At 36.7% G+C, this 15,663-nt stretch overlaps 2 protein-coding genes across 5 annotated transcripts; one reads left to right on the top strand and one right to left on the bottom strand.

The window, feature by feature from the left end:
- Window positions 1-81: 81 nt before the first annotated feature.
- LOC109058281 (nuclear-interacting partner of ALK-like) lies at window positions 82-4,319 on the bottom strand. 3 transcript variants are annotated; one of them, XM_042722792.1, is made up of 10 exons: window positions 4,144-4,318; window positions 3,436-3,538; window positions 2,869-3,019; window positions 2,701-2,784; window positions 2,497-2,624; window positions 2,270-2,430; window positions 1,926-2,178; window positions 1,571-1,774; window positions 1,026-1,238; window positions 82-935 (listed from the first exon to the last, which is right to left on the bottom strand). In XM_042722792.1, exons 1-10 carry the CDS (start codon window positions 4,275-4,277, stop codon window positions 864-866), a joined length of 1,503 nt encoding a protein of 500 aa, XP_042578726.1. In that variant the 5' UTR covers window positions 4,278-4,318; the 3' UTR covers window positions 82-863. The 3 variants fall into 3 exon arrangements, with proteins under 3 accessions (XP_042578726.1, XP_042578727.1, XP_042578725.1); XM_042722793.1 differs by having other exon boundaries at window positions 2,270-2,418; XM_042722791.1 differs by having other exon boundaries at window positions 2,270-2,624; window positions 4,144-4,319.
- A 1,181-nt stretch (window positions 4,320-5,500) lies between these two features.
- On the top strand, window positions 5,501-14,809 carry LOC109058259 (kelch domain-containing protein 10-like). Of its 2 annotated transcripts, XM_042722798.1 has the most exons (10): window positions 5,501-5,803; window positions 9,817-9,909; window positions 11,687-11,908; window positions 12,301-12,455; window positions 12,556-12,704; window positions 12,842-12,926; window positions 13,144-13,210; window positions 13,316-13,363; window positions 13,435-13,574; window positions 13,696-14,809. In XM_042722798.1, the coding sequence occupies exons 1-10, from the start codon at window positions 5,719-5,721 to the stop codon at window positions 13,903-13,905; spliced, it is 1,254 nt and encodes a 417-aa protein (XP_042578732.1). In that variant the 5' UTR covers window positions 5,501-5,718; the 3' UTR covers window positions 13,906-14,809. The 2 variants fall into 2 exon arrangements, with proteins under 2 accessions (XP_042578732.1, XP_042578733.1); XM_042722799.1 differs by lacking the exon at window positions 9,817-9,909.
- Window positions 14,810-15,663: the final 854 nt, after the last annotated feature.

The raw sequence follows: 15,663 nt of genomic DNA, 5'->3' as shown, positions 1-15,663 counted from the left end.
TATAGCATTTTACAAGCCAATGAAGTCAAAGGTTAAAAAGGTGGAGTACCCCTTTAAGACACCATAATGAAAAGACATACATAGTGAAAACCAGCAAAAGGAAAATGTTTATTAAATTTAGACAGACATGCACAAGAATGGCATGCATGATGCACTACAAGCAGCACTTCCAAAGAAAGTGAATCAAAAAGCAAAATCATTTATATTGGCACTCTTTTCTAAATATGGCATCTATTTCAGCTGGCATGTGGGTAAAAGATGATTAAGGTGATAAACATCTTAAAAAATGAGAGAGATAAAAATGTTGTTCGTCCCATTCACATTTATGGAAGTAAATATAATATACCTACTTAGACAATGCAGAAAACACACACACAAACCTGAAAACACTGGTTCTCCTTAGCTAAACTATTATGTGAAAAGCATTGATAAAACTAACATGACTTCCAGTGTAGTTCATGGAGCTTCACTAAAGCTTCCCCTAAATTTAGGCTAAAACCCTATGAAGTCTCATACCCAGGGAGGTGGTGAGGCCTATTTGGTTGTCCATGCGAGGTAAAAAGTGTCGGTCACCAGTCTTTTGATGTTCTAATGCCGACTGGACAGGCCAGGATTAAAACAGTTTGGTAAAATTACAATTTCTAAGAACTCTGTCGGGCTTTCCTGCTCCATCCCCAGGTCTTTCAGCACAGGCTGCTTGATCCGTTTGGATTTACTGTCCCTTTCCCAACCAAACCCAATTCTGTAAACAAGACTCACTTGATCAAGAAACAATCTGAAAACCACTGTCATTGTTACAAAGGACAGCGTACCACTATATGACAACAATCACCAGGGTTTCCCAGTCCACCTTCTGAAACAACTTACTGGAATGGGGAAGATACCTGCCACTGTCGGAATATCGAGAATACCCTTTTAGATTTGTCATGAGGACCCTGGATGAAAAAAAAAAAAAAGAAACAGGGGATTAGAGTGATGAAAATGATTCCTTTGGCAAAAATATAGAGTTGTAATATTTGGTTCACCTGAGATGGACTGGCCCCCACTGGACTGAGACTTCTCTTCATGGATAAGAACAGAGTAAGCGCTGCTTTCCAGCCTGGCTGAGGGACCTCAGCCTCACTGTCAACACAGTCAGAGCCGTCTAGATTGCCATCCTCTCGGTCCACACTCACCCAAGGACACCAGTCTCTGTGCTGGGCTACTGGGTCAAACATGTTTCTGTGCATGGGCCCTTCCTATAATAGAAAAACAAAACAGGATTTAGTGCTTAGGTATGGTGTTTAAAATGTAATAGTGTTTATCCAGGTAGTAACAAACATAAAATGTATGTATAGCAATATAGTTCTACAGTAAAAATAACTTTATATACAGTAATAATAGTAACAGACCCTGTGTCTATATAAAAGAAATAGAGTACATATCGAGTTATGCTGACAAACAAAATATATTTAATAATATAATATCATTCTACAATCATAATAACCGTAATAATATAGTAAAATATTATTATTATTATAATAGAAGTTATTATTGGTGTATTTAAAAAATAATAACAGATTGTCCTTACAGGGCCACTGGCAGAGGAGAGACGTGGCCGTTTTGTCTTTCGCTGTGGACTGGAGGGCACATCCAGAGCCAGGTTATCTCCTTGGCCCCTGCTGCGAGTCATGGGTCTCTTGCCCCTGGACAGAGGGCTGGGAAGCTCCTCGTGTGGGATAGGTGAGTCCCTGCTTCTGGCGCGGTGGACCTGTGGGGACGGTGTACTCTCCATCTACATGCAGGTTGACAGTTTAGATGGTTATGACTGAAGAATGTCAATGGAATATAATGGGCATTGCCAGTTTTGTTTGTATAGAAATAACACACTTAAACTTTTACTACATCCAGATATACCGTATAATGTCAAAATGTGAAAGACCCACCTGCTCAGAGCGTGTGGAGTCTTGACTACGCAGCTTCATGCGACACGGAGTGGGGGACTGGGATGGTGAGGGGGGCGTCCCCTTTTCCCCACTTGTGCCTTGAGATGGAGTCAAGTTGGTTGTAGATGTTGGAGACTGCGGAGGGTTTTCGTTCTCTGAAACGGTCTCCATTTGATAGAAGTTCCACATTCCTACCTTTCTCATGCAGTAAGAACAAGTGAGGATGGGCAGATTCATAGCATAGAGAGACGGGCTAAATGGAAACACAGTACGAGTCAGGTGAAACAAATGTTCAGCAGAAAATTTGCCACGATTGGATCAAACGTGACTGGTTGGATGTTTACCTGGCTGCCCAACCGCAAAGAGCTGTGATACATGCTGCCACCTGTACAGAGCATGGATCTGTTGAGACCTTAGAAGGAGAACCACCCTGCTTCACTTGTTCATCTTCAATCAGCTGAAGGAGGACACTTATTACATCTTCAGTCAAGGTCTGAGAAAAAAACAAAACTAGATTATGAATGCACAGAAGAATTATTCTTGGACTTCCCTTTAAAATAAAACACCATACCATGGTTTTTAGCTGCTCTGGCTTCATAGCAGGCAGCTGCTGTTCTAGAAGGCAAGCACTCTTGTAACGGTCTAGAAAGGCACCGAGTAATACCGTAGGCTCATTAACAGGAACCATCCAGAAGCGATCTGGAAAACAAACCACACTATTTACTAGCAAGGTCTGATTAAGATTTCAGACAGACTAGTAGACCTCTCAAGATACCTGGACATGGGAAATCTGGCCAGGAACAGAATTTCTCATGTTGAGTTTGAAGCTGTTGTAGCAACTCTGAAATCCGTGCTTCATCTAAAAAAAGGAAAAATTAATAAGTGAATGTGTGCAGATACAAAATATGCCTTCACTCTAGAATATAAATAGTTCAAAACTTACATTTCTGGAAGTCCAGGGTTGCTTGGATTGATGCACAGAGGAAAGCCTGGCAACTAGAACACTTCAGCATGTCACAGTCTACATTGATCCAGCCGTACCGCGCACATCTGAGCGGCGAGAGCGCATGGGGCTTTCCGGCCCATTTCAGACAGTGCTTATGTTAAGGATGAATTTTGTAAAAGCAATAAATTAGAGACCGGCATCTTTTCTTCCTTATTTTGAATTATACCCAAGTGAAAAAATTTGGGGCAGAATATTAGTAATACACACTGCAACATTCATTCATTCATTCATTCATTCAAAAAAAAAAAAAAAAAAAAAAAAAACTGTCAGTTCTGATTTCATTGCGACAAATTCTGTCAGATTATAAGGATGTTTTTATTCATCACAGATTGTCTGGCAGAAATGAATCACAATCATCATATTAGCTGTGTGATGCAACATTTTGAAATCAATGAAGAATCAATGGGCTGAGTTTATGATTAATCTTTATACCAGGAATGCAGTTTATTATGCAGCACAAACTCCTTGTGAGCTTCTCGCATCAAGCAACACTCAAAAGGATATCGAGTAGGATTCCACTCTGTTGAAAAATGCTTCTTTGTTTGCTGCCTCACAAGGAGCTTTCCCGAGGCCATTTGGAGACAGTGTGTTTGGATCCTGCTGTGAACTGAGATATGGGGAAGAAAGTCAATCAGCCTAGTGTGTGATGCATAAACTATGCCGCCTACGTTAATCCATATTTTCCAGGCATAAATAGAACCTAAGTGCCTTTGCATCACTTATTTAATTCTAACAGGAAAAAACATGCATGCATTAGTCCAAAAACATCCATCAAATGTGTATCACTCTGCAGAAAAATACGTTTTAAGAGTTTAATTTGGAACAAGGTCGAAGACCAATTCCAACTACCATGCTTCAAAAGCCAGCTTTTTGAGCTGGTTTGTTGCTGGTCTAAGGTGGTCTATCAGCTAGAAACCAGCTACAGGCTGACAGGTAGATTGGTAACGTGGTTTGTTTCTAGTCTTAAGTCTATCTGGTAGTCTTCTTTAGCTGGATGATTTCCCAAGACTTACTAGCAGTGTGCATCACTTAATGTTTGTTTTTGATCATCTCCCACGTTCCAAAACACAACTAACACTTCAGTTCAATTTTCCACCATGGTTTAAAGTAAAAACTTGTCCGTTTGCTAAATTGTTCACCGCCCCTGCCGTTTTCTTCGCACACATTCTCACCTGTCTGCAACTTTTTTTCTCATTACAGCGGAGCTCTTACCAATTTAACACGTTGTCTTCCGAAGCGACCCCTTCGTTGAGAAGTTCTCGCACTTTCTGGGGAGATACTAGTGGAGATTTGCTTGGTTTTTCGCCGTTTTCTGGGCGATTTGCGCGGCTGCCGAGCGCCGCCATGTTCGGTGTCTGTCTCTAAACCCTTCCGCTGCAAGATATCAATTATCAACATTTTTACACAGTTCCGCCCCCTCCATTACTAAAATGTACCATGGTAACAGTTTAGGACACTTTCTGCCATTTTGCTAAATTTCTTATTTTGATGACAGACAGTGCTTCCTAACACCAAAATAACAATAGTTTAATTTTGTGTTAATTGTTATTCAGCACTTATCATAGCTGCTGCATTCCATGATATCTTGCTTTGTTTACATAAAAAACACTGTTCCTCTCATTAACATCTAAGTTATGTTCATCAGAGACAAATAAATACAAAAAGTATACGATTGAACCACATAAACAGTTTGTAAATGTGGGGTTTAATAATGAATTCTTTGTTAGGCTACATTAGTGTTACATTCATTTGATACAAACGGGTGGTTTGTGCAGTAACAGATAACATTTATCAGTTTAGGAAAGAGACATGTGTTTTTCTGTAGTCAGTCCAACTCATTGTGAGCAGATACTTTCAGCTGAGATACAAGCTGCTGGCCTTGAGTTGAGCCGGGAACAAAAATAACACCAAGACATGTCTCATATTGGTGTTTGACGCAATGGGTTTTGAAGCAGAAGAGTAAAAATATTAAATAAACAGCCTCTTTGGCATTTAATGGAAGGAAGCAAACAGAATCGCACTGTCAGACTGCAGTTTGTGTTGTGAAAGGATTTTACATTTCACATGTCCATTCCCAGGAAATATACTTTCTTAAAGCACCAGAATTGCTTATATAAATGTGAGTCTCTCGTGCAAAATCACAGATAAAATTCTTATTAACTGACCATTTACAACAACAACAAAAACCAACTTGCTTAAATGTTGTTCAGTTTTTTTCCCCCAGGTAAACAGTTATTTTGCTAATTTAGTGAATAATAAATTAACTTAATTTTGAAATTAATGTAAGGCATTTGCCGTGACATTTAGTATTACATACTGACGTTTTTCTAAATCTAAAATATTAAAATATAGTTTATGCAACAAGCTACAGCATTTTACAGGATTGGACATTTTTGGGTCAGCTTTAAGTATTTAGACCAAATTTATCAGAATTGTACAACTCAAAACACCCAGCATTGGATTGTTTTTATTTCTTTGCTCCATTGTTGTAAAGTTAGACGTTTATTATGAAGACTTTTAATTTGAAAGGCATAAAAAAACCATCCAATTATGTCTGATTATTTTCATAGCTTGTGTATTTTGTGGCCATCTTGAAGGTTTTCACCAGCGTTTCTGCCTTCACGTTCATTTCAAAGGAGAATCGGTCAGGTCCATCTGTTTTATTTTAACCGTGTCTTCCAGGTGAGAATGGGCTGAGTGATCCGCGGTTCGCATCTGTCTGTTGAAGGAAGCCCCGTGGTCTGCGAGCGCGTGTAGGTGGATGATCTCAGCGTGATTTCTGGAACGATGTCTGCCGCAGAAGGAGCGCACAGCCCGGACAGACTCAATCAGTTTGAGCGGCTGTCTGGAAGGCCTCCGCTGAGAGCCGCAGGTCAGTGAGGACTCCGTTCACCGCTTGAATTAAGAACAAAAATAACATTATTTCTTCCAGAAACACCCATTTTCGTTCTATCTTTATCACGAAATAAAGCGCAGTTATTTCATATTTCACATCTCTTGCGCTGCTAGCATCTAGCGTTAGCCGTGTCGCTAATGGCTTTGTTTTGATTACAAACTTTACAAATTCACATGTGTTATTGTTATGTATATCGCGTATTATATTTGGCAAAAGGCTGTGCATTGTAGTCGTCATTTTATCGTAGTTTGTCTATCAAAAAGTTGCATTAAATACTGATAGCTTGTGGATCTAGCTTGACAAGTTCATTTGCATTTTAGTTAACGTTACAGTTGTCAGACTTTTTTTTTTGTTGTTGATGTAAATTAAGTGATAGGAATGTTTTTATATCTGCATTTGGCGCATTTGATCAGCTTGTCAAGTGCCAATATACTACGAAAGGTGCCAATATAGATATTAAAATTTATAATAACAGTTGATGCTTTAATTCTAACTTATGCATTTGGTTTCCAGATTTAATTTGTTTCAGCAATAAATAAACAAACCTGTTTGCAGTCGTTTTGTACTTGATAGCCTAATGATCTGTTAAATAAATGGGGCAAATTTGTAACCTTTTATATTTATTTATATTTCTAGATTAAATGTCGAAGTTAAATTCTGATTGCATGTTTGACTAAATGATTTTTAAAGCACACCAGGAGTAAAAAGAATGGATGTGGTAAGCCTTATACACAGAATTACTCCGTGTTTAGTGTAATGTCTATTTTTAATGGATGCGTTTCACTTGGTCGTCTGTTTGGACTGTTAACTAGTGCCACAGATCAGCACATGGGTAAATACAATTTCACGAGTAAATGAAAGCCCAACTCTGTCTTAGAGTCTGGTTCTACTCAAAGTCATTGTGTAGTCTTTCATCTGTAAGGCATATACACAGCAATTGTTTCTTTAGCTGTAGCGCATTAAAACAGTGCTGCAGTGTCGCTTTAGGATATTTAATGATATTCAACCACCCATCTCATAGCCTGCAGCTCTAGCCATCTGTATCCTCCTTCCTGTTTATATATGAGGAGTGATTTTAAAAAAAATCTACAGTGAGCACATCTATTCGATGCAGACTTCATGGGTTAGAACGAATGCAGAATGTTAAATGGTATGCAGAGGTTGTTTTAAACATGTATTTTGAGGTTGTTGGGTGTCATGCACAATATACACTTCTCATGTGGAGGCAGCTGTTTTATTGTAAATGTTTCCCTCAGATGATGTTTTGCATTTGACGATCTTAAAAACCTCAAAACTAACCATGTGACTTGCTTGGTGCAATAGTAATACGTGCTGTCGTGGCCCGTGGTTTTCATGTCTTCAGTGGACAACTTCGGGTTGACACTTGAGGGGGCTTGCTGTCTGTTCTCACACTTAGGGTGACTTTTGACTTCTAATGACCCAGAACATTTTAACAAATGCATAGCAATGCTCTGTCAAACATCAGTGGTGTGCAACTATCGTTTGCTTTCTGTGGAGCCAGTAGAAACCAGTACATACGCTTAAACCAAAGCAAACCAGTTATCAGTGTGTTTTCAATTGTTTCCAAACATTGAATTCAGATGTATCAACATAGTACATTAAACAGAGTTCCAGTGGGGATGGAAAAGCTGTAAATAGTAGGTTTTTTTTTTTTTTTTTTTTTTTTTTTTGCAGGCTGGGAAAAGTCATGGATTTAATAAAAAATAATATATGTTTGTAAGGAAATATAAATTTTTATAAATCTCTAAATTATTTTTTATGTATGAATTGCCAGTCTCTGTAAAATGCCTTTTAAATATCATTTTCCAATAATCACAAACAAAAAAAAAAACTTTGAAATTAATTGGTTTCATGGTGTGGAAACCCTGATTTAATCCCTCTATAAGTGATCAAAAGTTTTTTTTTGAAAAGTATCTAATGTTTACTAAGTCTACATTTTTATAATCAAAAATACAATAAAACAGTAATAATTTAGCTTAAATTGTGATACTCAAGTTTTTTTTTTTTTTTTTTTTTTTTTTTTTTGATAAATAGAAAGTTCAGATGAACTGCATTTATTTATTTGAAAGATCTTTTGTAACCTTGTAAATGTTTTTGTGACTTTTGATCAATTTAATGGATCCTTGCAAAAAAATGACAAACCTTTGAATGTTATAAGTAACAGTGTCAAAATTGCAATATCTGCAATATCCAGTATCTTAAGATATTTTTTTTTTTTTTTTTTGTTATTGTCCCGAAGAAAAATTTTTTCGGACACATACAATACGATATCTTCTAATATATCCTATTAACTTAAATACTGTGTTTTGGATTTGATAATGGGGAAAATAAGTTGTTGTGTGTGTGTGTGTTTTTTTTTTTTTTTTTTTTTTTTTTTTTTTTTTTTTTTTTTTTTTTTTTTTTTGCATCTAGTGGGGAAATAATTACGGATTATAATGCACCACATAAACAAAACCATGTCTGCATTTGTGATCGGAGAAACGACAAACAAAAAGGATTACTCTACACTGCTCAAAACTTGCGTTTTTGAATCATCAGTGGCAAATCCTTTACATATGAAAACATACTTTACAGACTAGGGGTGGGACAGTTCGCAAAAAACTAATTTAAGCTTTGCCAGTTTAAACATTTAAGAGCCAGAGGCTGTGAGAAGATTTGTGTGTACGCTCATCTGAAACTCAGAACACGTGCAAATATTAAGGTCTCTCTAAAGTTTTGTTAGAATGGACAAATTCACACTAAAATTGTCAAAATGCCTGTCTTGGTAAGTACTATCCTATAGCAGACATAGCTGGCTGAACATACTGTATCAGTGCATTCTCTTAAAGTGACAGTCTTCTTAATATTAATCGAACAGCAACAACAAAGAAATCACTCACTGCTCTTGATTGAATAGCTTTTGTAACTTTAATAAAGATTAATCTTTAATTTATACAGTCAAATATACAATGCTCTTTTACGTTTGATTACTTTATTCAAATTCTGTACCTTAAAACTAATGATAGACCTACCTATAAAAAAAAACTGAAAATAACTTTATTTATTTGTATCTTTACTCTATTGTATTTATTTGTGATGTTGCTTGTAGTTAGATGGAATATTCTTATTTTCTTTATTTTTATTTGAAAGAATAGTTTTTTTTCCATAAACATAGCACATTCTGTAGCGAAACCTTAACCCTAAAACCGTGATACAAACCGAACCATGAAAAAGTTGAACCGTTCCACCCCTATTACAGACTGTGAGTCAGAACAGCCGACACTGTAGTCTACTCTCCCAGGATCAGGAAACAGACCTCCATAAAATGCGTTGCACACATCTGAATATTTGGGTTATTGTTCTGGAACAGTGTTGTAAATACAACTTAACCACTGATTTCTAGTTGTGTCCTCTTTTGGAAGACCAAACAAAGCTTCTCCACAACATGGCAGCGGTGGCAACAGAGAGAATAAACGTTACGCCTTCTTTAGTTGCGTGAACATTTGGGCGGCGTTATGCAAATCTTCCTATATAGTGATGTAGACATGTCGGGGCATGTTAGAACGAGCAGTTTCAGGGGGGTGTGGGCGAGTCTTAACTTTTATAAAGAATATCTCTTTGGGTTTGAGACTTTAGTCTTTGCAACTTTACAGATCTTCTTTATTCACCAAGAGCTTGTAACACTCCAAAGAGAAAGGAAGACTTGAAATCACATCATATGACCCCTATAAGTATATTGTGGCCTCTTAATGTTTTTCTTGGCTGTTGCACAGATTACTTAAACTGTGCAATGAAGTTTTTATTTTTCCGTGAGATGTGACATACCAATTCGCTTTATTGTACATTAGTCTTTCTCTATTCCCAAAACCCATTCGTTGACACCTTGAGTGTTGGGCAGGGTGTTTGTCTGTTTATGTTGTCCTTCATTTTGCCATTGTCCTTTTGTTGTTGTTATTTTGTCTGTCTGACTGCGGTGATTGTGGTAACAGGCTCTAAGAAGAGAGTTTCCTGGGTACAAGCTCGAAGACTCCTTGGCCAGACCTGCCCCAGTCTACGGATCCCTAACAGGTTTTTAAGAGAAGGTGGGTAATAGGCGAAATCCGCCTTTAACTGAACTTCAAAAAGAAAACCCACGTGGCAAATCTGGAGGCCTCCCCATGCTGTCCCCACCCTACCTCTCTTCAAAACTGCTTTTCCTCATTGTAGTGAAAAAAAGACCACCACTCTTTCACCAGGGCTCTTTCTGCTGCACTTTCATTGGGGGCAAAGCTGGGGCAGGATGGCTTGGGTGTTAAAAAAAAACAAAACAGGAAAGGTCAAAGTGTTCGTCTGGTTGTGAGTGAGGTGTATTGGTTCTTTTTATTTTTATTGATTTGTGTCAGTTTGTTTTTTCAGTTCCCTCCCATCCTTATTAGCTCTTCCCTGTGATGCTTTCACTCAGGTGCAGTGTCCGGGTTTCAAGGCAAATTCACTGGCAAGTAATTTGCAAGGGTGAGGTTGCTAGCTTGCACTTGCTGTAGTGCACGTGTGGACTGTGCAGATCAATTCTTTTCAGAGATTCAAAAGATGAATAAGCTTATCAAAGTTTTGCACACTGGGACAAAAAAAAAAAAAAAAAAAAAGATGCATGCAAATGTTACAGTACCTTTTGCCCTTTTGGTTAATTATAATATTTTATATTTAAATATTTCTCTCTTTAAAATCTAAAATGTTCATATTTAAAAATATATTGTGTTTTCATATTAATATTATTTAGTAATAGTATTTCTATGTATTTATATTTTTATATGTATACATTTATTATGACAGATGTTATTGATTATAGTGATATATGATATATAATCATAGTAAACAAAGTAGTGTGTGTGTGTAAATATATAATGTAAATATACTGATTATTATTATTACTATATTAATAAATATAAATAAGTAAATAAAAGCATATATTTAGAAACAGAGTTGTTTCTTCTAAGATCCTGTTTGTGTATCTGTGCATTGTGTTGGGGGTCAGTGGCCATCGCTTCTTTGACATAAATGTTTAATTGACTAGGGCTTGCCAAAAAATGAGGGCTTATGTGGATTTTAACTAGTTGTTGTTAATTAATTTGGGGTCACTGTTACCTATGTATGCTCTTCTTTTGTGTGTTTATCTGATACTGAACAAATGTGATATACAAGAGCACATTTCTGAAGCTTTGCCTAAGAGAAGGAAGTTCATCTAAGGCTAATCCTGATTGCTGAATCGAGTCACTTCAACATCTGTCCATATTTGTATCTCGTTATTAAATTCTGCTGCATTAAATATGAATAAATCTGGTTGGAGATTATGAAGCTTACTCGGTTTTAATTTACAGCCTCGAGTATTCATTTCAAGTAGGATGGGTGGACTGGATTTGCTCACTTTATTCAGAATATTTCTGATCTCATTAAAAATTAGTATGTTCATCTAATTTATATCTGAAATGCAGGTACATTTTTCGTTTTCCAACTGCTTGCCTTTAAATTTAGTAAAATCATAATGGCTAATGTGTCGTAACTAAACTAATAGCAGTTTTTGTTTCACAGGTGACTTTGTGAACTTAAATGTCTTTACTCTCCCATTTTCTTTCCAGAACTGTACTGCTGACGTTGCATTGTTTACTCTGAATAATTACAGTGCAAAACCAGCAGCAAACATTTGATAATTTTTTTTTTTTTTTTTTTTTTTTTTTTTTTTTTTTTTTTTTTCACATCTTAAATCTTTCCTTCTACCTTTTGAAGACAGAAACTCAGTGAGGACCTCTCATCTTTGCCACTAACTGAGCTGTGTAGCTATTTATCTTGGTCTCGCCATCAATAGGCTGCTGTCTGTCTCTGTAGGTCACAGAGCCCCTCCGGCCCGGAGCGGCCATCGCTGTGTGGCTGACAACACCAACCTCTATGTGTTCGGAGGATACAACCCCGACTACGATGAATCAGGTGGCTCAGAGAACGAAGACTACCCACTGTTCAGGGAGCTGTGGAGGTTCCACTTCGCCACAGGGACATGGCAACAGATCCGCACAGAGGGTTTTATGCCTACTGAACTGGCTTCAATGTCAGGTAACATGATTTTTTTTTTGTATATATATTAATATAATTTTTTTTATTATAAATTATAGTGTAGTATAAATTTTTGTATAATTAGTTTTAGTATATTATTAAAAATTTTTTTTTTTTTTTTTTAGTTTATTGTTTTTTTTTTTAATATATTATATATTATATATATATATTATATATATATATATATATATATATATATATATATATATTATATATTTATATATATATATATATTATATTTATTTATTTATTTTTATATTTATTTATTTATTTATTATTTTTTTTTTTTTTTTTTTTTTTTTTTTTTTTGAGGTTGTGCAGAAAGGCCACACATCTTGTAGGTATTTTAAACCTCTTACCTCACTTGACCATCTTCTGTGTATCTCAAACAGCTGTTTTGCACGGAAACAACCTGCTTGTGTTTGGCGGGACCGGAATCCCGTTTGGGGAAAACAATGGAAATGATGTTCACGTCTGCAACGTTAAATACAAACGTTGGTCCCTCCTCAACTGCAGGGGCAAGAAACCCAATCGAATATATGGACAGGTAAAAAAGCCTTAAATTTTGATATGATGTAACCTATAAATGAAACGTAAGCATACTAACTTGCTTTGATTAATTGAGCGATCGCTGATTTGTTTTGCAGGCGATGGCCATAATCAACGGCTTCCTCTATGTATTTGGAGGTACGACAGGCTACATCTACAGCACCGATCTCCACAGACTGGATCTGACGACACGCGAGTGGATTCATCTGAAACCCAACAACCCTCCAGATGACCTGCCTGAGGAGCGGTAAGTGACTTTTGACATTTTAATTTAATTTTAAACAATGCTAGGGTCACTTAACACATTTATGAATGCTGTCTGATGCTAAAATGTCAGTCTATGAGGAGATATGCCAAACTTCCTTCTAAATTTGTTTCGTGTAGATATAGGCATGAGATAGCCCATGATGGACAGAGGATATATATTCTAGGAGGGGGAACTTCCTGGACTTCCTACCCATTACACAAGGTTCAAATGTTTCCATGAATCATCATTTTAGTCAGTGTTACATGACTTCATTTGTTTACTTGAACTAATGGGCCTTGCTCATGAAACATGAAAACATCATAATTCATACTTCAATTGTGATATGTATTCAGGTTAGACAATTTACATATTAAATGGATTAGTGATTTTTATTTTTAATTTTATTATAAATGACAGTTGTCCCAAATGTTTGTATTAGATACATGCATATAACCTTGAAACAAATTCCTGGGAGGAAATCACAACTAAGCCTCATGAAAGAATAGGTTAGTAATGCAATTCTCATCTTAATACATTTGACATCTGACAATGGAAAGCACACTGTGAGTGTTTGTATTACATGCTTATTCTGTGCTTTTTTTCCCACCCAGGATACCCAGCCCCTCGGAGATGTCATAGTTGTGTGCAAATTAAAAATGGTAATAATGTAAATATTTAATTAGTTAATTTGTAGAGCCCAGTGTGTGATCACTGTTGTTCTCTGTGACAGATGTATTTATATGTGGAGGTTACAATGGTGAAGTAATACTAGACGACCTGTGGAAAATCAACCTGCAGACGTTTCAGTGGAATAAACTACCTGCAGTGATGCCTGAACCTGCGTACTTCCATTGTGCTGCTGTTACCCCGGTCAGTTCAGGTTTTTTTCGTACATTTACATTTATTCTGCTGTTAATGGAGTTAACATTGTTTCTTTTACAGCGGTAAGAGTCTAAAATCGTTCTAAATGTTTTTTTTTTTAATCTTTCAGGCTGGCTGCATGTACATCCACGGCGGCGTGGTGAACATCCATGAGAATAAGCGGACTGGTTCCTTGTTTAAGATCTGGCTGGTAGTGCCCAGTCTGCTGGAGCTGTGCTGGGAGCGTCTGCTCAAATCCTTCCCTCACCTGGCCCAACTTACCCCCATACAGCTGCTAAACTTGGGCCTCACCCAGGAACTCATTGAACGCTTGAAATAAAGAGGCCAGGGAGCTGTGAGCGTGAGAGACAGATCGTGTATGTACTATGTGTGTACCGTTTTATTTAAATTTTAGTTTTCTTTCGTTTTTTGAAGCTGATTATGGGCAGGACGACAGCGCTTGAAGCCAGCTTGTGGATGAGAATAACAGAATCGACTAAGGCACCCCATCCTAACACAGCCCGCCTTAAAACCAAAAACTGTAGGATGCCTTTTTTGTTTTTGCGTATGCACCTTTTAATGATTTGAAAATCAATACAAAACAGAAATATCCATTAGAAGGCTCTTTTCTCAAACACTACAGGTCAGTGACCTGAATGAAAGCTGTTTTTTTTTTTTTTTTTTTTTTTCTTCTTCTTCTTCTTGAGATTGTATTATTGTTATTTATTGGCCTTCAGTAGTGATATTGAGTTGTTTTTACTGATGTATCTTAATTCTGTTTCCTCTCCTGTCAAAGAATTATTTGAGTTTCATGAATCACCACACCACGGCATGAATATTCAATCAGAAGTGATGTAATCGGGGTTCAATTAGCAATTAACTGTTTGGATATCTGAACAGACTTATGCAGAACTATTGATGCCTGGGATTGTGATTTAAGGTTTTACTTCAATGAAAATGGTGCAAAACAGTGTTCAAAAGTTGAATGTTTTAACAAAATGGGTTTTCACAGAGATTGATGATTTTTAGGTTGAATGCTGTTGCTCAGATCTGCAGTTTCAGCTGCACTTAAGGCACAAACACCAGACCGAGTAATGTTTTTAAACAAAGCTGTACAGTCATAGCAGAGCTGTTCCCACGCTTCGCCCAGTTTTATAAACCAATCGTTCCATCACTGTGAACAAGGTGCTCCTTAATTAACTTTTCATGCTTTTACTGAAATAAAATGTTTTTCCTTAAACGAATCATCCCTCATCCAAATGTTTAAACTGACACACTGACACATTTAATTGATCTAGTGCCTTTATTGAGCAAGATGTGATAATGTGCTAAATTAAAACAAAGCCTTGCTATAAGCACTTTATTATTTAACTCAAATTCTAGTCTAGAAAAAGCTGACCTGAATTTCTAATACAACATAGATGCACACTTACTATTTTCATCAAGCTTTCTAGCACTTGATGTATTTAGGGTAAATAAAACTACTTAAATTTAAAACTATTTGGTCAGCACAATGCTAATGATATTTTTGGGCCTTGTGTATATCTGTACAGAAAAACGGATAACCTTTCTGTCATTTAGCAATAATGTAGCGGAGCATCTTTTACTATGCTGACCTAAAGAAAAAAAAATCTAAACATCTCTGGTTGAAATGCCAAATACAGCATCTTGAATTCAGAGTTGTTCTGCCTTGTTGCGTTATTTAAACCGTTACATTTCATGGCCATTTATTTAACTACACTCATTAGGCACCAGCAATTGACGTAGTGGAGTAAAATTTTAAAAAAGATTAATAATTGCTATCATTACACCCTTTTATTTGTTGTCGAAGTAGCTTCTTTCTGGGATTAGGTCACATACATGCCCATAATATGTGCCTACCTGCTACTTTCTTTCTGCATGACTGGATTCCTGTTTGCATGGATCAGGATTTAAGGGTGCTTAGTCATACGGGCGACGTGCAAACCGTGACAACTCCACATTTATTTCCAAAAATGATTTCAATTTTCACTCGGTCTGCATGGAGTGATGGGAGTCCCTACATTCTAGGGTTTTTTTTTTAGACAAAGGGTCTCGCTGGACTTCGATTCCTCAGTTG

Source organism: Cyprinus carpio, chromosome B4 (assembly GCF_018340385.1).
Source record: "Cyprinus carpio isolate SPL01 chromosome B4, ASM1834038v1, whole genome shotgun sequence".
Classification (NCBI taxonomy): Eukaryota; Metazoa; Chordata; class Actinopteri; order Cypriniformes; family Cyprinidae; genus Cyprinus; species Cyprinus carpio.
Note: the sequence above shows the minus strand (reverse complement) of the source record. Positions and strands in the feature narration are given on the sequence as shown.

Coding starts and splice junctions, on each gene's coding strand:
- LOC109058281 (XM_042722791.1), bottom strand. CDS start 4,277: ATGGCGGCGCTCGGCAGCCGCGCAAATCGCCCAGAAAACGGCGAAAAA. Junction 3,539..4,143: donor GAAGACAACGTGTTAAATTG/GTAAGAGCTCCG, acceptor CCCATATCTCAG/TTCACAGCAGGATCCAAACA. Junction 2,179..2,269: donor CTTTGCGGTTGGGCAGCCAG/GTAAACATCCAA, acceptor GTTTCCATTTAG/CCCGTCTCTCTATGCTATGA.
- LOC109058259 (XM_042722798.1), top strand. CDS start 5,719: ATGTCTGCCGCAGAAGGAGCGCACAGCCCGGACAGACTCAATCAGTTT. Junction 5,804..9,816: donor GCCTCCGCTGAGAGCCGCAG/GTCAGTGAGGAC, acceptor TTGTGGTAACAG/GCTCTAAGAAGAGAGTTTCC. Junction 12,927..13,143: donor CTTCCTACCCATTACACAAG/GTTCAAATGTTT, acceptor TGTTTGTATTAG/ATACATGCATATAACCTTGA.